The sequence below is a fragment of the Homalodisca vitripennis genome, chromosome 1 (assembly GCF_021130785.1).
Source record: "Homalodisca vitripennis isolate AUS2020 chromosome 1, UT_GWSS_2.1, whole genome shotgun sequence".
Taxonomy (NCBI): Eukaryota; Metazoa; Arthropoda; class Insecta; order Hemiptera; family Cicadellidae; genus Homalodisca; species Homalodisca vitripennis.
This window is the reverse complement of record NC_060207.1, coordinates 76,663,557-76,690,652: the sequence shown is the minus strand read 5'-3', so window position 1 is coordinate 76,690,652 and position 27,096 is coordinate 76,663,557. Positions and strand designations below refer to the sequence as shown.

The 27,096-nt window shown below is 32.6% G+C and overlaps 1 protein-coding gene across 2 annotated transcripts in view; it reads left to right on the top strand.

Annotated features, from left to right (window-relative positions):
* Window positions 1–27,096, top strand: part of LOC124365049 (dynein axonemal heavy chain 10) — a 212,494-nt gene that overhangs the window by 89,808 nt on the left and 95,590 nt on the right. For both annotated transcript variants that reach the window (XM_046820968.1, XM_046820958.1), the window contains exons 27-38: window positions 102–342; window positions 3,491–3,639; window positions 4,278–4,417; window positions 4,979–5,174; window positions 8,930–9,163; window positions 13,230–13,456; window positions 15,371–15,470; window positions 17,976–18,145; window positions 20,054–20,145; window positions 21,589–21,714; window positions 22,497–22,750; window positions 24,412–24,600. In XM_046820968.1, coding sequence (XP_046676924.1) covers window positions 102–342; window positions 3,491–3,639; window positions 4,278–4,417; window positions 4,979–5,174; window positions 8,930–9,163; window positions 13,230–13,456; window positions 15,371–15,470; window positions 17,976–18,145; window positions 20,054–20,145; window positions 21,589–21,714; window positions 22,497–22,750; window positions 24,412–24,600 — 2,118 coding nt within the window. The remainder of the gene's footprint in view (window positions 1–101; window positions 343–3,490; window positions 3,640–4,277; window positions 4,418–4,978; window positions 5,175–8,929; window positions 9,164–13,229; window positions 13,457–15,370; window positions 15,471–17,975; window positions 18,146–20,053; window positions 20,146–21,588; window positions 21,715–22,496; window positions 22,751–24,411; window positions 24,601–27,096) is intronic.

Genomic DNA, 27,096 nt, shown 5'->3' with positions numbered 1-27,096 from the left:
TTTCTGGATAGCCCTCGTACATTAAAATGGGTACATTTAAATACACAAAATACATTATCACAATTCTCTCCACAATCTCATTTAGTATCTTGATGAAATAGGCAGCTCGAGACATATGGGCCAAAACATTATGGGCTAACTTGAACCCTCAAATATTACTGGATGGAATGGAAGCTTTCATAAAGGAGTTTAGAAGACTTCCAAAACCCGTAAGGTTGTTGAACCCTGGAATTCTCCTGGATATGCGAATGAAGGAGTTTAAAAATTCCATTCCCCTTTTCATAGAACTCAAGAACGAGGCCCTTCGGGAGCGACATTGGAATGAATTGATGGAAAAAACAGGTAGGCTTATTCCTTCATTTATGTAATATTAACCTACTGCATGTTTATATCTGACTGGAAAAAATGACAAATACAACAAACTGTAGTAGACTGTTTAGGTTTAAAAACCATGTGTGGAGCTTTAATATAATCACTGTATTAAGACCTGCTGAAATATATACAACCGTTTTAAGTGTTTCTTGTGTCTTGTCTGTAAAAGCTTTGTTGTGAAAGAACTGAATATGAACAATAAGAATTATTGAATGTTTTGTGATATTTTAATTTTTGCCTTTTATTGTGAAATAATATTTTCCTATTGCGGCTTATACAAACAAAATATTACACTTAGCAATCACCTACACTACTTAAAAGGGCATGTTTAATTTAAATGTGTGTAAAACAGCAGGCACATGTCAAAATATTCTGGTGTGTATAAAAGATAGTTTGAGTTTTTCTGATAAACATCATATATTTTTAAGCCTTATTCTTTTATAATTTACCACTAAACTTTATCAGTCGTATTTTTTAATTTTTACAAAATTACATCCATATTGCTTTACAATAAAATTTATTTTCATGAAAGAAAATTAGTTTTCTTTTCTCAAAACTATCATATAATGTTTTAACAAATTTAATGTGACAGATGCCATAGTGGCCATGCTGTGATGTTAGATTATTTTAGGATAAAATAAAATATTTTATTGGTCATCTGAGTTGATCACATTTGCGTATATGAAATTAAGTATTGTCATAAATAAAATTTACAAAATATAATATTACAACAATAAGTTACAATATATAGTAATAAATAATTTAGCTGATACAATCTGAAATTACAATCATACAATAGTTATGTAAGAGATTTGTATAAAATAAGTTAATATAGTTGAGAAATTAAGCTACTGTATAAAATGAATTATTTATTATCCAATGGAACAGTTTACTTTGAAACACAGAAAAGAGATACTGTTTGAAAGATTTATTTAAATTGTTAACAATTTTTACACATTTTATCTCATGAAATGGACCAATTTCAGCTAATCTATCCTGAGGAATATTAAGCTTAAACTCATGGTGTTGTATAAGTATAGGTTAGATTTTGTGTATACTAATATGAGAATCATTCAAATAAGTTGTTTTAATAAATAAAAAATTACATGTAATGTACAAGTTTTGTATTATATACACGTTAAAGAACAACTCTCATACTACTTTCCAACAAAGCTAATATTTAAATTTAAGCACTTACCTTTAAACAAATATATGGTACTTTACCTTGTTAACAGTTCCAAAAATTTGTTATCGTACAATTATTACATGTTTCTGGACAAAAGTCCGATCATCAGGTGTATATAAACGCCACGCCTACAATCTATGTGTATTGTAAATTATTTATCGTGCATATGTCTTATTTATTGAATCTGTAATTATTAAACCATTGAGTACATGTAAATCCCATGAGAATAAATTAATAATATTTCAGTTGTCATAACATATACCTACTTCTTTCAGCCAGAAGGAAGAACATTTTACCAATCAAGTGGACATTGCAGGTCAATTTAATGAGAATTGTACAAGTGTAACTTATAATATTTCAGTGTAGATTCATAGAATTTGAAGTAAAGTAAACCCCTGATAATCTGGCCTAATGTAGCAAATGGCAGACTCAGTTATAAAAGGGCTGCATAATACCAATGTTCCTCTGGCGTACTAAGCGCAAGCCTTGATTATAGATTCCTCAGAAGGATCTATAATCAAGGGCGCAAGATAGCAATGATAACAGAACTATTTAGTGAGTTACCACCCTAACATTTGCAGGTAGAAAGTGAGCAGACATAAATGTTATACATTGTAGTTAACTCTTGTGCATTTAACTTGATACACTTTTTAGGCCACTAAGTGTGTAGCCTTCACTGATCTCTCACTCATATCGAATGAAATCTCAGGTAGCTGTATTCTCTCAGCTCGTAGGTCACATGGCTAATGGCCAGCTGAATTTGGCGTCTTCACTCAGCGATTACAAAACCATGGCCGACTTGTATTTGAATGGCTGCGACTCTTTAAATTACTGGGATTTTAATGCAATTTTCAAATAATTACAATGTCTACCCAATTTAAGATAAAAAATTGTCTTTATTAGTTAGTTACTCTTTTCTTACAAATGTCACAAGTAGCAGGTAATTAAAGCTATTGTTTTACTTAATTGAAAAAAGTATTTGCATTTTCAGTACAAAAATACAATCAGTCTCAAGTAGGTCTTCTAATATCAACAGAGTATAAACTAATTTCCAAATCTATTAATTCAAACAAACTCTCCAATAATGTAGTTTTTGTTTATGTTTTAATTTCCAAATGTTTATGTTTGGTTGCATCAAATGCAATAGTATTTCAATAAATTGATGGGATCCATTATAGTAGCTGCAGTAGCATTGACACTTGGATTAAAAGTATCTAAACAATGTTCACTATGGTATGTGCCAAAGTAGTGAAATATTATTTCAGCTCCTTATTTGACCAAGAGATTGCAGCACTGTCCAACCATGCCTGAATCAGGACTGACTTTTATAGCTTTGCAATACATAAGTGGGCCACACATAATGGCCTGATAAGCTGAACAGATAAACAGTGAGGGTCATTACGAGTGGCCTGGCGAGCTGAGAAACAGAATGTGGTCATAAGTCTCTGAACTGACACATATAACAGGTATGGCCACCCATAATGGCCCCCGATCTGGGAGGGCAATCACATAATTTGAAATATGAGGGCAAGGGTTAATGTTCATAGATTAAAACAATTCCTAGGTACTTAGGTTTAATAAAAGATAAGAACATATACAATGCAATCAATATCACAGTACAATATTTATAAACACATATGTTACACAAAATTAGCAGTCTAATAATATATAACTGGAATTAGAAATTACAAAATAATTCTTGCTCAAAACAATATCCATGTCCTTCTGTAGTTAAATGGGCATGGTAGCCCATTTCTGTAGTTAAAAGCCAATAAACAATTCAGTACACTGGAGATACCAAACGTGTTGAAAAGTAAAGTACAATGATTTAAAATCTTAGTTATCAACTCTATCTGCAATATACATTAATACAAGTTTAAAAATTGAATCTGTTCTCTATCACTTATCAGTTTCTTTTGTTACATTTTCTAGGACAGCATTTTGATATGACCGCTGATCGATTCACTCTAGAAGCCATGTTTGCCATGGAACTCCATCGGTACCAAGATATATGTGAAGAAATCATTGCTAATGCTGTAAAAGAACTCAGCATCGAGAAAGGTGTCAGAGAGATTTCCAACGTAAGTGTGAAGTATTTTCCTGATCATTTTTTGGTGTTTGGTGGTTTTAAAGAGTAAATGGTTAAATAAATAGGCAGATCTTTATCTACGAAGAATGTCCATTCTAATGCTACCGCATTATTACTTCATCGCTCGTGTGCCACACATGCTGGCTGGCTGGCACTCAATAGATTTTCTGATTAATTGGCTTTTCACTAATGCTGTATTAATTCATTTCTGTAATCATAAATAATTTTTCTTAATGGTTAATGCACTTATCAACAGTGAAATTTGTTCTCGTATGTGGTTGTTTAAGCTATCCGAAATTCAGATGAAATGAGAAATCAGAAGTTTTATTGGACATTAAGTACTCCAAAGATTACAATAGGCTTCGTCAAAATAACATTATTTTTCAGCTTAATTCTAGTGATGTAGTATATATACTAGTTTCCAGTCATATCTATTATAATAAATACTTAAATCTACTCCAATAAATAAAACATAAAAACACAGAGACATGCAGTTAAAATCTAAAATTTAAAATAAATATAATAAATTATGAAGTATCCTTATATATATATATATATATATATATATATATATATATATATTTGTTATTTACATGGTCACCAGTTTCTCATGTTTCTTTTGTGCTACAGGTCTGGACAACTATGACTCTGTCTGTGATGCGTCACACAAAGGGTAGTGAGGACCGAGGCTACATCTTGGGTGACATCAGTGAGATCATGCTTGCATTAGATGACAACAGTATGAACCTACAGAGCATGGCAGCATCCCAGTAAGTCCCTGATTTCTGGTTGCAGTATAGTAAATGAAATATTTTATTTGTATTTTTCAAATGGGTAGAGTAATGTACAAAGAAATTAATAATGCCTTAATCTACTACGTGAAGTTAGGAAGGTAGAGGTACGCCACATCTCATGTTGCAAAACAAACTTCACATAAGTCTGTAGCTCATTTAATTTTCAATATATCCTGTGAATAGACAGACAATCAGGCAGGAAAGAAGCTGAATGAAAAATAATATGAGACTGTATTCCATACTGTTTTTTTGTTCTTATATTCCATTTTAAAATGATCAAATTCTGGGAACTGTTGTGGACTAGAGGTTATATTTTTATACCTAAATGTATTGGTATATGGGATTCAAATCGTATATAAAAATAAATTCTTAGTAATCTGAACACTTTTTGAAACTAATTTGAATGCAGCATGTAAATATCTATAACAAAGCTTTATTCTTATAAATTCCTTCGCTGGCCATTTATTGGTTGGTAAAATTTAATTATTGGATGGTACTATGAGGTTTAGTAGACAGTTAAAGTTTGTGATGGTACAGATTTGTTGGTCCATTCCTTCCGACAGTACAGAAATGGGAGAAGAATTTGTCTGTAGTCAGTGAGGTGCTTGAGGAGTGGCTGTCAGTGCAGCGCAAGTGGCTCTACCTGGAAGGAATATTTGTGGGTGGAGACATCCGCACTCAGCTGCCCGATGAGGCTCGCAAGTTTGATGATATCGACAGGATATTCAGGAAGGTTAGTCTCCTCTCTTATATTTGTGATTAGGTATTTAATTTTTATTTTTACATTATATTTTGTTTATATTTTAATCTTCTGTTTGGATATGTCTTTGGTTAGAACTTTTCCAAACATTAAATAAAAATGTTTATTTTTGTTTCTTCACTATACTTCATACATGTTTCTGTATGTCCATTCATGTTTTAGTATGTCTGTATATGTAGAGCTGCTTATTCATAAGAGTAATAATTTTTTACTGCTTTTTCGTAGTTAGGTCTCTCTGATAGACATCTGGATTAGTTCATGTTTATCTTTAATTCTAAAGCTAAAGCTGACAGTTATACCTTTACTAAAAAGAAGAAAGTGTGTCTGATTTGGGAAAACTATTACCTAATATCACTGATATCAACCTTCTTCAAGGTGATTGAGAAGGTGGCACTGTCTCGACTCATGAACCACCTTTCTGAATACCACCTTCTCACAAAACATCAGCATGGGTTTAGGTCTTTCCACAACTACTGCTATTATAAGTTTAGTGTAGTTCATGATTGATCAACTGGAAGCTGGCAACACTACTACTTCTATTCTAATGGATTTCAGCAAGGCATTTGATTGTCTGGACCATGCTCAACTTTTAGTAAAACTGGAGGCAATTGGTATCAGAGGAATTACAGCCAGATGGTTTGAGAGTTATCTGTCAGACAGGTAACAGATGGTTGACTGCCATACACAGAAAAAGGATTAACCTGATATATGAGGTCCAAAGCTCTAAAATTTTAAGAGGTGTGCCACAGGGATCTGTGATGAGCCCTGTGTCTTTTAGTTTTATTTACAAATGACTTTCCCATTTATTTCGATAAGTATAGAACGACCATCATATATTCAGACAATGCAGCTCTAATTCTCAGTTACACTACACCTAATACCCTGGTAGTTTCAAGTTACATTGCAACAGAGATGGCTGTTTAGTACTGCCATAGCAACAATCTCGTGGTAAACGAGGCCAAATCTAAGCAGCTTGTCATGGGATACAAAAAAGAAGAGGTGGGATTGCTACCACACCTTGAAACTGTGGATGAAGCTACCTGAGTAGCTACAATTGCCAAAGACCTCAAATGGACCACACATGTTCAGCCAATACCGAAAGGGCAAGCTGCCAATCAGGTAGACCAGCTAAGGCCAATTTCAATACTCCCAGCCATGTCTAAGATACTGGAAAAGATTGCCATTAGACAAATAGACAGTTTTCTGAAAACATCGGATATTTTACCGAAGCTGCAATCGGGCTTCAGGCGCAATCATAGTATATGTACAGCCCTGACAAATCTTTTCAGTGATATGATTGACGCCAAAGACAGGGGTAAATATAACTCCATTGTTATGTTGGATTATTCTAAGGCCTTTGATTCAATGGACCATGAGATGCTTTTAGCGAAGATGAGCTATTATGGATTTGACTTGAGCGTAGTCAATTGGATAAGGTCATACTTAGACTCCAGGCTGCAGGTGACGCGTTTAGGGAGTGAAACATCAACCCCGCTTGTGAAGTATCGAGGCATTCCTCAAGGTAGTTGTCTAGGGCCTATTCTGTTCAATATGTACACAGCCGATATGCCAAGCTGTGTGCAAAATTGCACAGTTCATTTGTATGCTGACGACTCGCAGCTGCACTTGTCTTATGAGCTATCGCAGATGGTGTCAGCCATTGATATGATCAATGTCGACCTTGAAAAAATATTGGGGTGGTCAATGGCGAATGGGCTGAAACTAAACATAGGCAAGTGCACTGTGTTGCATACGGCGCCACACAACATTGTGCAGTCCCTCAGTGAAAGAGGAGTGATGGTGAGGCTCGATGGCCAGAGTTTGGCTGTATTTGATAGGGCGAGAACTCTTGGCGTTGTGCTGGACAGCGGCCTCACGTTCTCTGACCATGTCACGCATGCCTGTCAACGAGCACTCGGTAGACTGAGGGGACTCTACAGATTTAGAGATCTTTTACCTGAGTCTGCGAAACTGCGTATCATGCAGTCACTAGTCCTGTCCGTTTTCACCTACTGTTTCCCAGCCTACGGGAATAGCATTTCTGGAGAAGACATGCATCGCATTCAAAAGTTGCAAAACTCTGCTATCCGTTTCATTTTTAATTTGAAACGATTTGAGCATGTCTCTCCTTACAGAGATGCCGCTGGGATGATGTCGGTAGAGACCGTCTGCAGGGTCTTGACGTGTTGCATGGTCCACAAGGCTCTTGTTAATCAGGAGCCTCAGTACCTTAGTGGGAAGCTCTCATTTCGGGATGAGGTCTCTCAGCGCAGAACCCGCCATGGGAATCTTCTTCACTTTCCCAAAGTTAGGCTGGAGTTGGGAAGGAGGAGCTTCTCTTATTTCGGCCCGAAATTGTACAACGACCTCCCACCAAACGTGAAACAATGTTCAATAGCTACATTTAAGAATAAGATGAGTCAGAATTTGCTTAATGTATAGATTTTCCTTATTTATTTGTATTTAATTTTCATGTATATGTTGTATTTGACGATAGTTGTTCTGAAAAGCAGTTGTTCTGTTTGTAACTGAGAAACGCTTGATGAAAATAAAGACAACATTATTATTATTATGTTGACAACCTCTGTAAGAAGCTTGCCACCGAACTCTATGTTGTCAAAAGAATTAGGGTGATAATTATCTGATAAAAATACAGCAACAACTGCTTACTACGCTGTTTTAGACTCTCATCTTAGCTATTGTCTTTCAGTATGGCACATACACAGAGACCGCTTGTTCTTCAGAAAAAGTGTATCCGAGTTCTGGTAGACTTACAGCCCAGAGATACTTGTTGAAGAGCCTTTATTGAGCTCACTGTAATGTCTCTCTATATAGTACAAGTGATAATGTATGTACATTGTAACAACTTGACAAGGGGCAGAGACCTACATACATATAATAAGCTGAGCTGTAAGCTTTAGTTTACCAACACACAGAATGGCACTGTACTCGGAAAAGCCATCTTACATGGGAGCTAAGCTGTTAAACATCCTGCCTGAAGAAATCAAATTACAGGAAGAGAGAGCTTCGCTTTCAAGAGGGAGCTGGAGGAGTGGTTGGTAAAGCACCCATTTTACACCATTGATGAATTCACAAACTGCAGAACTCAATGAAATTTGGAGACCTGGACATCTTGGTGAATTTGACCTGTACTTTTTTGAACTCAATTCCATAACATTTTGATGCCATTGTAATTCTCAAAGAATGTACGAATAAAGATATATTGACTATTGTCTGGACTTCATCAACCCCTAGTAATTATTTCATGTTTTTTAAAACAAAATGGTGATGTTTGATATATCCATGTACAGTTTTAATTAATACATTTATGTAGAATCTTGGAGCATTGGGAAAAAGGTTTATTGTACTATCACTAATATAAATGAATACAACATTTTCCAATATAACTTTTATTTTGTGCAAGGCCTTTCGGAATCAAAGATGAAGTGCCTGATGATGGAATCTTTGATTCCAAAAGGCCTTGCACAAAATAAAAATTATATTGGAAAATGCTGTATTCATTTTTACTAGTGATAGTACAATAATACATTTTATGTATGAAAATTTATTACAAAAATGTTTATATAAATTAGTAAACAATAATTATATTTGTGATCTACCTATGAGCTCTTTTTTATCTTGTAGGTGTTTTATACTGTTTAATACAATTCTTAAATATTTATTCTAGATTTTTTCATTGTTGATGAAATTGTTACTGTACTATTCAGATAATGCTGGAGACAGCCAAGAAACCACTGGTACTGGAGCAATGCCTGGTTCCCGGCAGGGTTATTGACCTCCAGGGTCTGGTGGCTGGGTTAGACAACTGCCAGAAGTCTCTCAACGACTACCTGGACACCAAGCGAAATGCTTTTCCTCGCTTCTTCTTCATATCAGATGATGAACTTTTGTCCATCTTGGGTAGCAGTGATCCTAAATGTGTACAGGAACATATAATCAAGGTAATGATTTTCCACTTTTCATACTGTAATATTTAGTTTACTGTATATATTCTCAAATCTCTATCAAGCAACCATCAAGTGTCTGTGGTTTCTCTTTTGTTGTATCCTATCTTCCAAAATGTCTTCATTTATATTTTCTTATTATCTGTATTGAGTTACACTCTTTTATTTAAGAGGTCCGGTGTCCCACGTTGTTTATGCCAATTTGTGCGGGGTATGTTGAATCATAGGTTGTTTTCGTTCATTTTTAACCCTTTGAGTGCCAAGTATTTTTTGAGTGGGTATACTGAAAAGTGCCAGGTATTTTTCTAGTGGGTGTACCTAAAAGTGCCAGCCCTTTTTCAGGCATTTTGCATTGTTTTAGTACAAAATTCACAGTTCGATTATTTAATAAGCTATCAACATGATTCTTTTTTATTTTTCTCTGAAAACTCTGTTTAATTAACATAAAATAACAAAGTTACCATAACACTAAATTTAGGAATACCAAAAATGGACTTACCTAAAAAAATTCAAAAATATTTTTTAATTTCATTTTTCAACCAAATAATTATGACCAAAAAAATTCATATCCTTTTCTTAGTCCATATCACTGGAAAGTGTATGCAATTGTCTGTAAATCTAGAAAATTTATATTATTATCTTCAATAATGAGTAAGTTATACAACTTTTAAGAAACTATTGTCACATTGTTTTCTGGTAGCTATGGCAACCAAAAATGTTTATATGTGAGTTTCATAATTTAAAGTTTGATCGGAAGTGTACTATAACAATTTATTTTGAAAAGAACGATTCTTCACAAACATTTCAATATGATATTATTTAAAAATATTGAAGTTTACAATTTTTAGTGACTTTTTCCCGAACGTCCGGTAAAATCGGACGTCGGCACTTTTCGGCCAACTTTTGTCGTCCGGTAAAATCGGCCGTTGGCACTCAAAGGGTTAAATGTGAATTTTTCACATGTTTGTGAAGCCAATTTTTAACTGATATGAAGTTGTGGGATGTTGTTGAATGTCAATTTGAAATGGTGGGAATCGGTCATGTCCAATGTTGTTAAATAGAAAGTCTTATCTAATATTTGATATTATTGTTTTGTCATTTAACATGAATGTAAATGTTATTGTGATGTAAGTTAATTTATGTTTCACTTTAATACTGAAAAAGTTCCGTTGAAATCCAAATGCAGTTATTCAGCTTGAAATTGCTATGTAAAATCTGTATATTCAATTAGAGTTTAATCACTTATATTAATATACTCAATTTTACACTTTTGCTGATTATTTAAACATTAAATCTTCTTTGGATCAGTTCTAAGGTACACTAAAACTCTTTCTCTTTGAGAAAAAAATACTTTTATTTCAAGTTAATTCATTATTTGACGATTAATGTCATTACTCAATATCAGCCAAATAGGTTACAATTCAATGCACTTATAATTAGTGAACACTTGAATGCTCAACTTCACCAATATTATCCAATATTACAATAGTGTATGGTTGACGTCACCAGTAGCAACGAGGCTATATTACACGAGTTAATTGAACTCGCTCTCCAATTTTCTGTAACCATCTACTTGTTTGGAATTTATATTACTTATTGCTGATCTGTCACATTTGTATGCCCATACGAATTCAGCTGCTCCTTCTCGATCCTTTCTAACACAGGTTCTTCCTTAAACCTTTTCCTAGTAATTTAATTCTTTATTTTGTCTTTTCAGGCAATCAAACACTAAAATGCCAATATTCAACTCAGAATCTTCATCTCACAAGCTTGCAATTTGTTACAGTCACTTTATCCCATAAATTGTAGTGGGGATAAAGTATATCTACCGAACACTGCTTTACATCTCAGTGGCACATCTTCGCTCCTCACCATAATTCTCATGTACTGTTTTGCTTGTCTTGCTTTGTTCATCTATTTTTTTATTCTATTTCATTTATTCATATTTTATTAACTGTAATATCTTACTTTTATGAATAATGATGTTTGAAATAAGTTATGCAATTATAATGATTTATCAATTAATTGGTGATGTTAAAAACAAAACTTGTCATAATTCAACATGTAGATTAATTTTATTGTAACATATAATTACTGTTTTTTTTTTTTATAAGGTAACAGTTTCGTAGATATTGATAATATTTGGAATATAACAGCTACTTGGCACTGGAGTACAATACTGACTTTGTCAATACATAAGACATTTGTGTGATCTTCGAATGCATTACAATAATATTGTACATATTGAGAAGCAATCTGTTCACACAACATTATTTATAGTTGTATAATTGTTAATGTTATATTGTTGCAATAAACATCTTGATTCAGTTATGTTCTCATCAGTCCTATCCTCCAGAAGCGTAACTATGGGGAGGGATGAGAGGGATAAAAACACCCATCAGAAACCCAAAATATAAAAAAATATATGTTTAACAGCAATACAACTTGTTTGAAATATAGCAGGTAAATCAATTAAATGTTTACTTCGAATTATAGTATGAGACATATTAATGCAAGCCTAGGTAGTAGCGTGGTGTTACCATCTATGACAAAAAAATAACTAGTGTTGGGATCATTGATTGAATTCAGCAATCAAGCAATCGTTACTGCTCATCTTATCTATCTTCCTGAATCATTTACCTTCAAGATTTAAATTATCACGTGTTTATACTATGACAGAATATGAGCAAAAAATAATAATAAAATTAAGATATGGAGAATATGGAATGCTAAAGAACAAAACGGATTTAAACGACTGGAATGAAACAAGATGTCACGTCACCTCATACTGATAATCAGCTGATATGACAATGTGGCAACGCTAAAAGGTGAAAGGAGAAGTGGAATGCGGTATCTGCCTAATCGCCCAGACGTGCAATGATATCTAAGTCTATTTATATAGATTTATTCCACATCTTTCAGTATGGTGTGCTCTTCTCACACACCCCCTCCCCAAAGTCAAGTCCTAGTTATGCCACTGCCACCATCCCTTGTTCCATACTGCTTAGGTACAGTAGACCCTTGTTTATCCAGCATAATATTGTGGACAGAGGAAATTTGATAAAAATTAATGTCAGATGATTGACTTATTTTAAATGTTGTATTATATGTATTGTATGTTGTTGTATGACTGCACAGAGAAATTTATAATACCCATTGTGCAATAAATGATAAATGAATAAAACATAAAAAACAGTTTATCACACCGTCTAAAATTGGTACATATTACAGTCATTTTAATAGAAAAACATTTTTCTCCTCTATAATGCAATGCAAAACAGAACTATTCAACAGGTTTCCAGCTTAACATTTGCAGGTATTATAGCAAGCAGGTGTAAATTATATGTTTTAGTGTACTAACACTTACTTGTTCACTTAAATAATGTTACAATCACACCATGACCGAACCATATATAATCTAGAGGTCTGGATAGCTGAGGATCTAGATCTAGTGTTCTTACAGTATAGAAGCTGATAGCCAATTTCCAGTGTACAAGCACACAACCTAGTTTTTTCATGAGATTGATGGAATTTGTGAAAATTGCAACTAGATTATCTGAAAAGGGTTATAAGTTTTCCTTTGGTCATATTTTTTAGCTTTACACTTCTATAACCAGCCATCAGACAGCTAAGTAATAGTTATACTGGTGTCAGCCAGTGATGTAAAGAGGCAGTCGCTATAATTCAGCCAAATAGTTGGTCTTTATCTCAACAGATGGTAGAAAAGAAGATTCTCTGGTTAGACTAACCCATAATAGTCCTCCCACTTATTGCCTTTTATGAAAAGCATTATTCACAAAATAAATAACAAAAATAGAATAAACTTTAGAATACTTTAGAATTCTTTTAGAATAAACTTTATAGTCCAAAAAAACTAAAGTAAGATGTAAAGATTCCAATGTAAAAATTTTCAAGTCTAACAGCTAAGCAAAATTGCTTCTAATAAGTTTATATAATTTCTTGTTTGTATTCTTGTTTGTGTAAGAAATAACTTATCTAAAAAAATGACTCACTAAAATTCAGAACTCACAAAATTGAAAATATTTTAATAATTTTCCCATAGATGTTTGATAATGTGGACAAACTTCGGATGCTCCCTGATCATTTAAATCGAATGAGCATCACCGCAATGGTGTCCACTGAAGGGGAACTGTTGGAGTTCAAGAACATCCAATACGCTGAAGGAAAGGTGGAGACATGGATGAGCACCGTTCTTGCTGAGATGAGAGTCACCAACCGCTTTCTCACCAAGAAGGCAATATTTGACTATGGGAAGGTCAGGAGACCAAGGTAAATCGTAATGCAGTTAGTGTTTAGGTAAATTCTTCAATTAACCCTTTGAGTGTTCAGGCAGTTGAGAGTTGGGCATTGGACTTTTGGACCGACAGAGCTGGAGATCCTATTCAAGGTGTGGTTAAATAAGATATTAGGATATTAGAGACAGTTCAAATTAGGAGTTATCATTCACATAGGCTGCTTGTACAGCCATTGTGAGAAATGCCCGCAAATCAGCCTTGTAGGCTAATGTATTGTACGCCCTGCAACAATGTAACTCTTCCACCCTATCTTGAGTGAATGATACAAAGCTATTACAGGAATAAGTAGCTTAAATATTAGTTTACAGATGGAATGAGACAAAAGAAAATCATGTCCAGGGTTGATCAAGAGACAATCCTTGGACTGGATCTATAGAAAAGCCTTTTAGATGTTATCTTATATATGGAACTGCCCTGAGAGTTTCCTCATGGGATATGCAGACGAAATTGTTGTTGTCAATATGTGAGGATAGGAAATAAAGTAAATATAAATTCAGTTAATAAAGTTAATAAGTTCAGGTAAAAAAGTACAATTACAACACATGTTTGTATAATAGAACTATGTCAGATGCAAGATAAATTGACAGATAGTGGGTAATATTTGTTTGTATATTGTTCTGTTTTTCAACAGTATTGATTCATTCATAAAAAAAGTACAAATATTTTGCATTTATTGGGAAATGTAGACATTTAAAAATGTACATCCCTAGATGGATGCCTATCTTGAATTTCATGTTTCTTTTTTTTAAACTGCTACATTTACATTAATGAAATTTTTACTGCATTTAAAGTTGTTATGTGTATACCCAATCTCTAATAATTTTTTTCAATAATGATTGTGTTTTAGTTAAGTATAATTGTTTACATGTTTTGTACAGCAACATAAAAGATTTTTTCCAATATATTTTTGAACCCAATGTTTTACATGTGCTAGGGTTTCTGTATATGTATATACAAAGCACAGGAAAAATGTCATTAAGATTGCTTAAGTACTTCCTGAGAAAAAGGAATTTACGTTTGTTAAATAACAACATTTGGGAAACAGCAAAACAACTTGATTTTAGATCATTCCAGCTTCATAATCTACCTCTTTTCCTTCATCAAATAGCTTCTTTCTTACGATCTTTGTTCTTCTACTCTCTTCTGTAGCTGCTGTTTCAGACCTTTGGATTCAGTTGTTGTCAATGGTGGGGAAAGTGTTTACACAGTTATTACGTACTTTGATTCCAAGGGCATCCAACATTTTTGGTCTACCTTGATTTCCTCATTAAATGTTACAATAACATCAAATTTTCCAATTTCTAATATTTTTATCTCAACAAAATCTACTTTAGAAATTCGTGAACACAAAATACCATTAAAACTCTCATTCACATTCTGGGTGTGACCATGGTGTATTCATTCTTCTTAGTAGGTCTGGTTGTGACATGAGTTGAAATGTAGCTTCTATTACAGCTTAGTCTAGAGAGCTTATGTGCTCACACATGTTATTTTCTTTCTTGAAAGAGCAGTCACCGAGGTAGCCTAGTGTGTTGGGTTAGTGCAGACATTAAAAAAAATGTATGTTGTTGGTAAACAAAGTCCAAATATGATAGTGTTGTAAGAATTTTAATTAATAAAAGGACTATACAATTAAGCATTCTTTTAATTGATATTTTTGAAAATAATGGCTTACATCTTCCCTTAAGTTCTTTTATTAAAACTTTGAAAAACTCTGAATACATCCAAAGGAGTTTAAAATAGATGGTGGCAATGGATTAGCACAATTTCATTTTTTGAATAGAGATTTGATAATACACATTATTTCTTAATCATACAAAGGGTTAAATGGAAGTAAACTTAAAGTGGAATAAAGTAAATGTAACATTGAAAAATTACTTTTCTACAGGACAGATTGGATATTGGACTTTCAAGGCATGATATGTCTGGGAGCCGACAATGTGTGGTGGACAGCTGAGGTTGAAAACGTTTTTGTCAAAATCAAACAGGTTTCTCGTTCTTATATTCTGTATATATGTTTTATATTTTGCATATGCATTTAATTTTTTGCTTTATACCATCCATAATGTACACTTAATATTTGTAATTTGGTAGGTAACTCATTTATTTCTACTATTGCTGTTCTGTTTATTTTGCTTTTAGTAAGATAAAGATGTGTAATGAAAATATTTCTTTGAAAGTTATGTTATGTAATTATGAATGTTTAAAAGTATAGTAGTTGTTACATCCACAGTTTAGATTTTTGTATGATTTTAGGCACTGATTTTTCACAAATATTTGTTATTGATTTTATGTTAGTTGTCATCCACACAGAACTGTGACTTTTAGTACTTTAATATATATATATATAATGTATGCTCAAACTCATAGTCTAGTACACCATCAGATTACTGCTAAAACAATATTACTTCCGGACATTTTCCATATAAATGTCCGGAAAAATCCTGTTTCCTTCACAATCCTTCCATCGTCAAAAATAACCTTCAAACAAAGAATATTACTTCATAATTTCAGATTTCAGATCATCACGAATTTCAAAATAGTTTTAAGAACCTTTTTATACACATAATTCCAATAAAGTTAAAAGTGTTTTGGCTTTCATGTGTACAAGAAAAAGTAGTTTCAAGGGATTCTAATCTATCAGTACTACTAGAACTTAGTGTATACTCAGGGCCGTACTTAGCTTTGGTGGGTCCTGGAAAGATATTCAGCCCGGCCATGTCTCTTCCCGCCACCGTCAACACGGTCCCTTGAAATGGTGTAGCGAGGCCCTGGCAAAATTGTCTGAAAAAACCGGACTGAGTACGGGCCTGCTCGTGTGTTATTTTTCAGCTGTACTGAGATTGGCATTATATCACGGATTAATTATTTGGGTTGATTTCTAGTCAAAGTAGAGTGGGAACAGTTTCAGTTGTTTCTGCTAATATATATATATATACAGGGTGTTTGAAAAGTATGGGTACGGCTTAATATTTTTAAAACCATAGGTGATAACATCTATAAACTTTGCACAGTGTCATATGGCTATGTAAACTATTTTTCCTTGCTATTACCATGACATGCCAACCATGGGGGGACGGCCCACAGAGGAAAACATGGAAATCTTAAATTGAAGCATGGGTCGAGTGATACCTCATTTGAAAGAGCTCACTTAGTAGAGTTGAATGCCGCAAACCGCATCTCAAAAGGTTTATCCAATCAGAAATGGCGGCTTGTTTTAGGTACACATTGTGAAGTACATTATGCGCTGCCATTTCTGACTGGATCGTCGTATTCTGATGCGGTAGGCGGCGTTTCACTCTACTAACCAATGTGTTTTCACTGACCTTTTTTAATTAGCAAATTATGTCATAAATTTATAACACTAAAATAAAACTAAAAAACATTGGTATTTATTGTGTTTTAATTATTGTGTTATAAATTTATGACATAATTTGCTAATTAAAAAAAGTCAGTGAAAACACATTGGTTAGTAGAGTGAAACGCCGCCTACCGCATCAGAATACGACGATCCAGTCAGAAATGGCAGCGCATAATGTACTTCACAATGTATACCTAAAACAAGCCGCCATTTCTGATTGGATAAACCTTTTGAGATGCGGTTTGCGGCATTCAACTCTACTAAGTGAGCTCTTTCAAATGAGGTATCACTCGACCCATGCTTCAATTTAAGATTTCCATGTTTTCCTCTGTGGGCCGTCCCCCCATGGTTGGCATGTCATGGTAATAGCAAGGAAAAATAGTTTACATAGCCATATGACACTGTGCAAAGTTTATAGATGTTATCTCCTATGGTTTTTAAAATATTAAGCCGTACCCATACTTTTCAAACACCCTGTATATATATATATATTTGGACCTCCCCGGGATTTGAACCCGTGATCTCTCGGTTAGAGAGCCAAGACTATAACCATTAGTCTACGGAGGAGGTCAAGCTAACATATAATTTACAAAAAATGTTTAGTTTTAAAAATTCTGTTGAATTGATGTTATCATATACAATTTTTAATTTAAAATGTAATGAGAAATTGTTGCACAGTATTTTAAGAAATACGAGGATGTCCAGAATCTGGTGTAGCCAGCAGCTTTTGTCACTGAAGACACAACTGAAACCAAGAAAAAGTGCTGGGGTCACTCAGCCTGACCACCATCATACAGAATTGTTCTGGATCATCCCACAAGAAGATTGAACATTAAATTCAAATTTTATTTAACTAAACTTACTTCTATTTAATTAATAATCATATTAAAAAACATATTATTAAACATCATATTACACCATTTTTAGTGCAATCAAATATTAATACCAGTTCATTTGTTATACTTTTTTACCTACCGGTACTTTGATATAATTTAAAAGATTGTTAGAAACCAAGACACAATGAATTGAAATACTACTTTTATAACATGCAGAGTATAAATAAAATGTGTGAAGATATTTTATTTATAGTATTTAATAAAGATTTAATGTAGTTTTGATTTATGCATTACAGGGACAAAAGAGAGCTATGAAGGACTATTTACTGCAGATGAACAGACAATTGGATGAACTGGTTGTAAAAGTTCGGAGTGATCTCACAAAAAATGACCGTAAAAAGTTTAATGCTCTCCTTATCATTGATGTGCACGCCAGGGATATTATTGAGGGATTCGTCAGAGACAGGTACTAAGTACAAGTAATAATTTAGTTCACCTCAATTAATTTGTATCCCTTTGAACACTGTAGATGAGTATACTCTCAAGCAGAGCACTTGTCATCATCACTAATGTAGAGCATTCTCGCACCATGCTATTGGCGCTCTGGCAAAATCATGTGAGTCACCTTGCCTTGCCAATCAGTTGTCTGATGTGTGTTCTAATTGACAGAGTCAGAGCGAGATCTTGTGTGTCATGGAGGGGGGTTAGTGGGAAAAAACAGGACAAGAATCCCGGTACATGTGTGAGAGTAGCGACATTGCTTTATGTGTTATTCCATGTATTTCAGAACACTACAAACTAAAAAACTTTTAGGATTGTATTCTAACATTTTCTTATAGTAAAACAACTGTGTAATGAACTGTCTTATTTATATCCTGATCTTCAGTTTCAAAGTTTTTTTAGGAATGAAATCTAAATACACTAGAAAATAATTAACGAAAGCAAAATAGTTTTATACAACGTATATGGTTACCAAATGTGAATGAAACGATCCCGATGCTGCGCTGACTGAATAAGTTAGGCTAAGAAAAACTCAATGCAACTGGCTCGGCTGGCTGCCCAATCTACAGCGGTCAAACACATCAATAAAATTAGCCCATAAATAACATTTATCATTAAAAGTGAGGTTAATGGTGAGATTCCATTTATTGATATCTTTATAACAAAAACAAAAGTAAACACAATTAAAATAATATTATTTTACAAGAAGTCTTTCAGTGAGTAGCACTTTAATTATAATTTAAATTATCCTCAACATGTAAAAATTAGATTAGTACAAAATTTGTTAAAGAAAATTTATAATTTAGTGATAACAACAATAACACTTTCAAAATAAAAGGAAACTACAGAATTTTTGATTAAAAATAACTATCCTCGGTTAATTAATGAATAAGCTAAGACTAAAAACAAAAGTTACAAGCAAATTGACAAAAAAGACAACAATAATTATCCTCACTACTGTAACTGTTCCTTATGTAAAAGGAATATCAGAAAGAATTCGTAACAAATTCTAAATTTAACATCCATAGTATTTTAAACTCATCAAACAATCTAAGAAGTTACTTAACAAAACCAAAACCAAAAATAAACCCCAAGAAACCAAGAATATAATTTTTAAAATTGACTGTGGATGCAAAAAAACTTATACTGAACAAACGCCAAGACCTGTGGAAAAAATACTAAAAGAACATATTTATAATTATAAAAAAGAAAACATTGAACAATCTAAATTAGTCGAACATGCCATAAAGGATAATCACCATATCAATTTTAAAATCATTTAGTGTAACTTTTAAAGAATCTTCCTGGATTTAAAGAAACAAAATTGAAAGTGCATGTATGATGGTTTTGAAAGATGAATGTATTTCCCAACCTTCTGTTTCAGTGAAATATTTGTACCTTTGGTAAAAAAATTCATTCAAAAATTATAAATTTTAAACCATATTTTTCCACATAATACTTCTATAATTTATTAATTTTTTATCTTTACAATTAGTTTTAAACTTTATGTTAACTGCTTTATCATATGTTGTTTTTCCATATTATATACATGTTTTATGTTTACATTAACTGATGGATGATGCCTTAACTGGCGAAAGCACTTTTGATATTAAATTATATTGTGGAAGTAGTAAAAATGTCTTTTGTATTAAAACCTTGTGACTTCCATCACGTATACAATGCAGAAAATGGAAAACTTGTTTGCTTACGTTTCCAACTAATGGAAAGCATTGTATTGAAATTATTCATTATACTTGGGTAACAAGTCTGAGAAAGTTCTCATTTAATTAATTTTTTGCTTGCAGAACAAGCAAACATGTATTGCTAGCAGAAAGGAGGTAATTTTTAAAACTAATATTAGACAATATTTCAGTATAATGGAAGCAGAAGAATTTGAGTGGGAAAGTCAGCTGCGATTTTATTGGACGAAGAGTGTTGATAATCTAACCATACAACAATGTTCTGGTGAGTATACCAGTTTTCTGAACTCTACATGTTAAATTGTTCTATACTATATCATGTATGTTCTTTACTAGGTTACTGTCACAGTAAATAAGTTAGTAATGGCAGTAATGTCTTGGAATGTAAATATTATACAATTATCAAATGGTATCAGGCAAGGATAATGTGAGAAGATGTAGTGATAAATATAACCTTGTCATAAATAAAATGAGACTATAATTATCTTGACTTTATACCAATGTATTGATGTCTTGTAATAATTTCTTATGATTTTACTGGCACAGCTTACATATATAATTTAAAACAAGATAGTCAAGTAATGCCAAGTAATCATTAGTAAATCAAATAAACCTTTATTCATGGAATAGTATAGATTAAAACATAGAATTTCATCAAGAACGTTAAACTTATAACTAATCAGTACAGTTCTAGAACAAAAAACAAATGACAACTGTATACGTCACCACCCAAAGCACTTGACAAACATTTGTCGCTTCTTTCAGCAACCTTTTGCAGTGAACAGAATGGCATTTCAAGCAAATATTTTTTAAACCTACTAAAATGGTTGTTATAACAAAATATTATTTGGTAGTTTGTGTGTACATTTTTTTCAAGTATAACAAGTTTGTTTTTTAAAATTCTAAATTGTACCGAACTACTTTTCTACTAAAGAGTGTGTTGCAGTGACTGTACTGTGATATGTGATGGTATAACACACTTTACACAAGTTACAAATGAACAATTTCAAATCAATTCAATGAGACTGTAAAATAACTTATTATCAACATAAAAGTTGCATTCTTTGGAATATTATAACTAAACTTAGCTAATTCTAAATATACAACTAATAAGTATTTAGAAGAAACATCAGAGTTTATGGTTGGCAGATTTCCAACTTGCATAGCTAATAAGGAAAATCAGCTGATTGTTATTTCCTCTGCTACGAATTTGTTGATTGGAAAACAGTAACTTGTTTTGCTCACATATGTTTTCAAAATAATTATTTTCAAATTAATGTTCTTTAATTTTTAGTTTACCACTGCATACAAAACTTGGCACTAAACAAGCAGGTACAGTACTTAACATTTCAAAGTATATCCACTGTTTGAGATTAGTGTTAAGTCCACTTGACAATTGACCTTCTCTCCAACATATAGAAACAATAGAAAGCAATATAATATAACTATATTTTTTGATAAAAATAAATAATTTAATATTTTTAATTAAACTAATATATATATATATATATATATATATATATATATATTCATTTGTATATAAATACACACACACACACACACACACACACACATATATATATATATATATATATATATATATATATTCACTGTACATGATAATGTGTTTGAAACTGTGTTGATATACAACTAGAGCGCCCTAATCATATAATGTACAGATGTACAATACCCAGTATGTAATGTACAGGACAGTTTGACTACGGATACGAGTATCTGGGATTGAGTACACGTCTCGTCATCACCCCCCTGACTGACAGGATCTATTTGACTATCACCCAGGCCCTGTCCATGCAGTTGGGAGGTGCTCCAGCAGGTAACGTCAAAAATGTTGTATTCACCAAAATTGTGCATATTATATTGTGTTCATTTAGTTGCACACCATACATTTCTTATCTATGCAGTTTCGTCAACCTTGGTCTTTATTGCAACTTTGGTCATCTTGCACTTAAAGCAATTTTCATTTTGTGTAAAAACTTCAACAGTACTTAGTGTTTTTGTTCACTCATGTTCTTAGCTTGTATAAAAGCAATAGAGTTTATGGAGTACACAACACAAACTAATATTTCTGTCACCCTAGGAAAAAAGTAAATTCATAAATATTAATTGCAAAGGTACCTGGAAGAATCCTTAAATAAAAATTCCTCCAGCTTTTGGGGTGTCTGACATAGACACCTACCAAAATCAAATTTGACAATTAAAGTGGATTTCGTTTTAATAGATGTAACCAGTGACTTGAAGTTAGATAAATTTCCTTATAAATAAATAATTTCTTGACATATTTTCTGCGTCTTATGAAAGTAAAATTTCAAAAATGGTGTAATACATAGAAAGGAAAAAGAAACTACATTTTAAGAGTGGCTGCCAATTTCTGCCATAAGGACTGACCATGTATTAAAATAGCTCAATTAACTTTAAAATGTATTAAAATCTATAAAAAATAAGACATTCTATGGAACTATTTACATTTTCACGTACATGCTAAATGTAATCAGACTGTCTATATGGTGCGTATTTCTCAATATTACAATTCAGTCTTTTAAACAGTAGTTTTAGAAAGGTGTGGTTTATGGATGTACAATATAAGGCCGTTTGTAGGTCCTGCTGGGACAGGCAAGACTGAGACTACCAAAGATCTGGCCAAGGCTATGGGGCTGCTGTGTATGGTGACAAACTGTGGGGAGGGCATGGACTACCTGGCATTCGGCAAGATACTCAATGGTCTGTGTCAGTGTGGGGCTTGGGGTTGCTTTGATGAGTTCAACCGTATTGATATTTCTGTACTCTCTGTCATATCCACCCAGCTGCAGACTATCCGCTCAGCCCTGTTGCTCAAGGTCAAGAAGTTTGTGGTACGTTGTGTCAGATTTGTGATTTTTTATTCATTTTACCGTATAATGTAAGAAATATATTTAAGCATAAAAGAATAAATATAAAACAATCCAGAGTCAAGGTTTTGTTTACAAGACCTATTTATCTCCCTTTTGGAATGAATTATCTGGTCTTTAAGTAATTAAACAAGCAGAATAATAATCTGATTTTCAACAATGACAAGCAGATGTTTAATTTACGTTGTGGTGGAAAGAGAGTTATGAATGGATTGTCAACTTTTGAGATCCATGTTTTTATGCTGCATACTTAGGGCCTCATGGCTCCTCTTGATTCTTCAACTCCTGGATGGTGGGAGACTAAGTAAATTAAAACAAAAAAGTAAATAAAACTATGAATTAGGAGTGAACTAGATGAATTTACTTTATCAACAATTGTTGTTCCAATAAAAATATTGGGTTAAACATTTATAAATCCTTTAATATTTTAGAAACTACAAATCTAACTTTGTATATATATTTTTTTTAATATGTCTCACATTAGTTTTGCACAGTAGTACAAGTTTGGTAAGAACAAAACGGAATGGGACATTTCATCTTGATACAAAGCAATTTTTTCTTATAGCTTTTTTTCTTATCCACTACAAAAGTTTTATTAATGTCTAATTGGTTCACATTTACAAACATTCTTGATCAATTATTGCTATAATCCCATATTTTTATAACATTATATATATATATATATATATATATATATATATATATATATATATATATATATATAATTTCAATAAACATTGAATCACAAAAAGTACATGCTCCGCCGGGACTCGAACATAGCTGAAATTCACAACTAAATTCACAAACACTAGTCACTAGCAACAACAGATAGTTTTTATATAGCATGTATTTTATATTCTATTATTTTACACATTTCAGAAAGTTTACGCTGTAATTCTCCATTCCTTGGAGTTAAGAAACAAGATGAGTTGTTGATTTTTATCAACAGTTAGGAGACCAAAGTCAATTACTTTTGTTGACAGCAGATAGATTGATGAAATTGTTCCTTCTCCTCTCCAAACTATAGAATGGAAGAATCCAGTTTTACTATAACTATGTATAATTTTTCAATTAAACTATTATATATTAATCCACACACTTTAAATAAAAAATCTAAATTTTTCAGCTTGAGTTTATGCTCAGACCATTAAGCTCACGTAGTCTTTTCTCTGTAATATATCTGTATTCTTAAGTACGTAGGTAGTAAATTAAATAGAAAATAAATGCATATTTTTAATTTAAATTCTGTCTCATAATTTCAATCAATAGATTTATTTTGTGAGGTATAAGACTTTTTTAATATTAGCTCTTTCATTTTAAGTGGTCAGAATTATGATACTATCACTTCTATTTAACTGTTCCATTTTTTCTTTATTATTAGTTATTTACATCTGTATTTTCAAGTACTGTATAGGCTATATTTTGTGGAAATAAATGTGAACATTACAACATAGCTTTTTTAATAGTCGTAAAATATTTTTATGTTTATAATGTATGTAAAAAGTGTTCTTTATGTTTATCAAAGTGGTATCAAGTATGGAATTCTTTCATAACATTTCTGAATGAGTTGTCTAAATCATGAAAGGTGCTTAGATAGATACTATTATATTCGGATGGTATTCCAGTTTGAAGGTCAGCAGATAGCTCTGGACAACAAAGTGGGTATCTTCATCACCATGAACCCTGGCTATGCAGGGCGCACAGAACTGCCTGAGTCGGTCAAAGCTCTGTTCCGCCCAGTTGTTTGTATTGTACCTGATCTTGAGCTAATCTGTCTCATCATGCTCTTCTCTGAAGGTTTCTTACAAGCAAAGGTAACAAACTGCAGCCTGTAATGAAGTTTTTACTAAACAATTGCTGTAGAATTTAAAGTAACAGTACTATTAGTGTACAAGCACTATTTTTTTAAATATGTAACGAATTCACTATAAGGAAAGAAGGTAGGCCCTAGACAATTAATATTTACTTGTTGGGGTTGGAACCAAGAAAAATATTATAATGTTGTCATAATCAATTTATTCAGGATTTTATTTTTTAAATATTTTAAGTTTGAATTATATCACATAATAATATTTAGTTTTTTGTAAATAATTATGAGTACGTTCCTCCACCGTATGACATTGAACCAATTACTAATATAGTCTAACTAGTACATAATATGGCACATAACTATAGCTTCGCCCGCAATGTCTATGCAACATTTCGGCTATTCAATCAATAGCTCCCACGGTTCTAGTAACTTTTGAACTATTTTAGACCAATTTAAAGGAACTTCAAAGTCAAAGTTCATAGCTTTCTTAGTGAAAGCACTTGTGATGTAATACGCTCATATAGTATGATATTTATAAAATTGAATTAGTTATATATCATACATCAGGTACCCATTCTTCACAGTTCATTTTTTAAATTTATTATATTTCTAACGCAACATTATAGTTTGCTATTTTGCCTTGAGAAACAATATACATAGACCTGCATATAATTTTGTAATGAGATTGGATTGATAACAGTACAGTTTTCTGAACTGTATGGAATAGAATAGAAACATTTTTTATTTCCAAAAACATATACACCAAGATATTAGAATTATTTACAGTTGATAAATAGTAAATTACCCTTTTACTATACTTACTAAGTGGCGATAAAATAAAACAATTTAATTTTAAGTACAGTAGTTGGATAAATATTATTTATATAATTTAAGTATCAGTTGTTAAACTATATATTACAGATTAACATATATTCTACAATGGAAATTAGCCTACATGGGCAAGCAGCCTTTGCGTAGGCTAGAGTCATACTAAAAAGTTTATGCTATCTAGATGTCGAAAATAGTGTTACTGTTACGTGTCGGGATCAAGGTCGGGTTGGTCCCCAGTCTGAGTAAATGAAAGTCTCGGATCCTTGGACTCCAATTTGTAACAACAGTTCTGTGACATTGTATTTACATTTTGTAATACTACCTGATTCAAATAAATTTAAATGCTGAAATTTGTTACATATGTTTCTAAATATAATATGTAAAATATAGTAAGAATTGGTTTTTGAAAAGGATTTATCTAATCTAATTACATGAATACCAACATGTTCTGAATATCTTGTTTGGTAAGAGTGCAAAATTTCTGGTAATATTGTATTTGCATTTTTGTAGATGTGAATTAGTAAATTGTTTATATATAACTAGCAGTTATCCGCGGCTTCGCGCGCATTTATTGTAGAAAAACAGGAACACTTGAAATATTTTATCTGTATAACATTATAAATGCATCCTATATAAGTTACTAGTAGTTACCCACGGCTCCGCACGCGATTTCCTACAGAAAAATTGGGACATAGGAGGTATATTTCTTTTGAATGTCGTTATTACCCTTCTGAGATAAATGGTAGTCACTGAAAGACACTCCAAGCTCATGATCTGTTAAAGATTTAAATTTTAAAACAGTCTCAGTATGCACCTGTGAAATAACTGGAATTTTTCTCCAATATTCTACAATGTTTGTATATAATTGAACTATAATAGCCCAGAGTGGACAAGAGTCACGCTAATATAGTCGAATTCATTAGCGCACATACGATGTAATAAATGATGGCGCTCAATGTAATTTTGAAACGAAAATAGGCATATTGTAGGTACATATTATTACAGTCTAATGATTATGAGCTTTAGATGTTAAGCGAAATTGCGTATGGTTTTTATTTTAGGCTTTGAGCGTGTATCACTTCTGGATCGAATTAGTTATATCTCCGATGCCATGATTGAGCTTGCTTTGTTGTCTCGATCGAGAGAATATGTACGCACGGAGTTCTGAGAACCAACTTTAAATGGTGTAAACATATATTTCTTTTGTCGCATTATATATGTTTACAAAGAACAGCTGATTAAATTTGAACAGGCTCTTTCACTTAATAACATATGTTTGCTGCAGTGCATTTCTTATGGGTATTTCCGTAACTTTTAGAGATCTTTAGGGGCGGAATCCTGACCACGGGAACGGGATAAAAAGTATCCTATGTCCATCTCCCAGTTCTTAGCTACCTCCCTACCAATTTTCAGCCAAATCGGTTCAGCCGTTCTTGACTTATAAATAGTGTAACTAACACGACTTTCTTTTATATATATAGACTGTCGTAGTGAAAGTAGGGAGGATTCCTGAAAGAGAAACTCAGTTGGATAACGCACATTTTTCCTCAACCCTGCCTTTAGTATACTCTTTTGCGTAATGAAAAGAGGTTCAAGAAGCGTTTTACACGCACCACCCCACGCAATGTTACCGAAGGAAAGAAGTGACTGGACGTAAGCATAATATGCT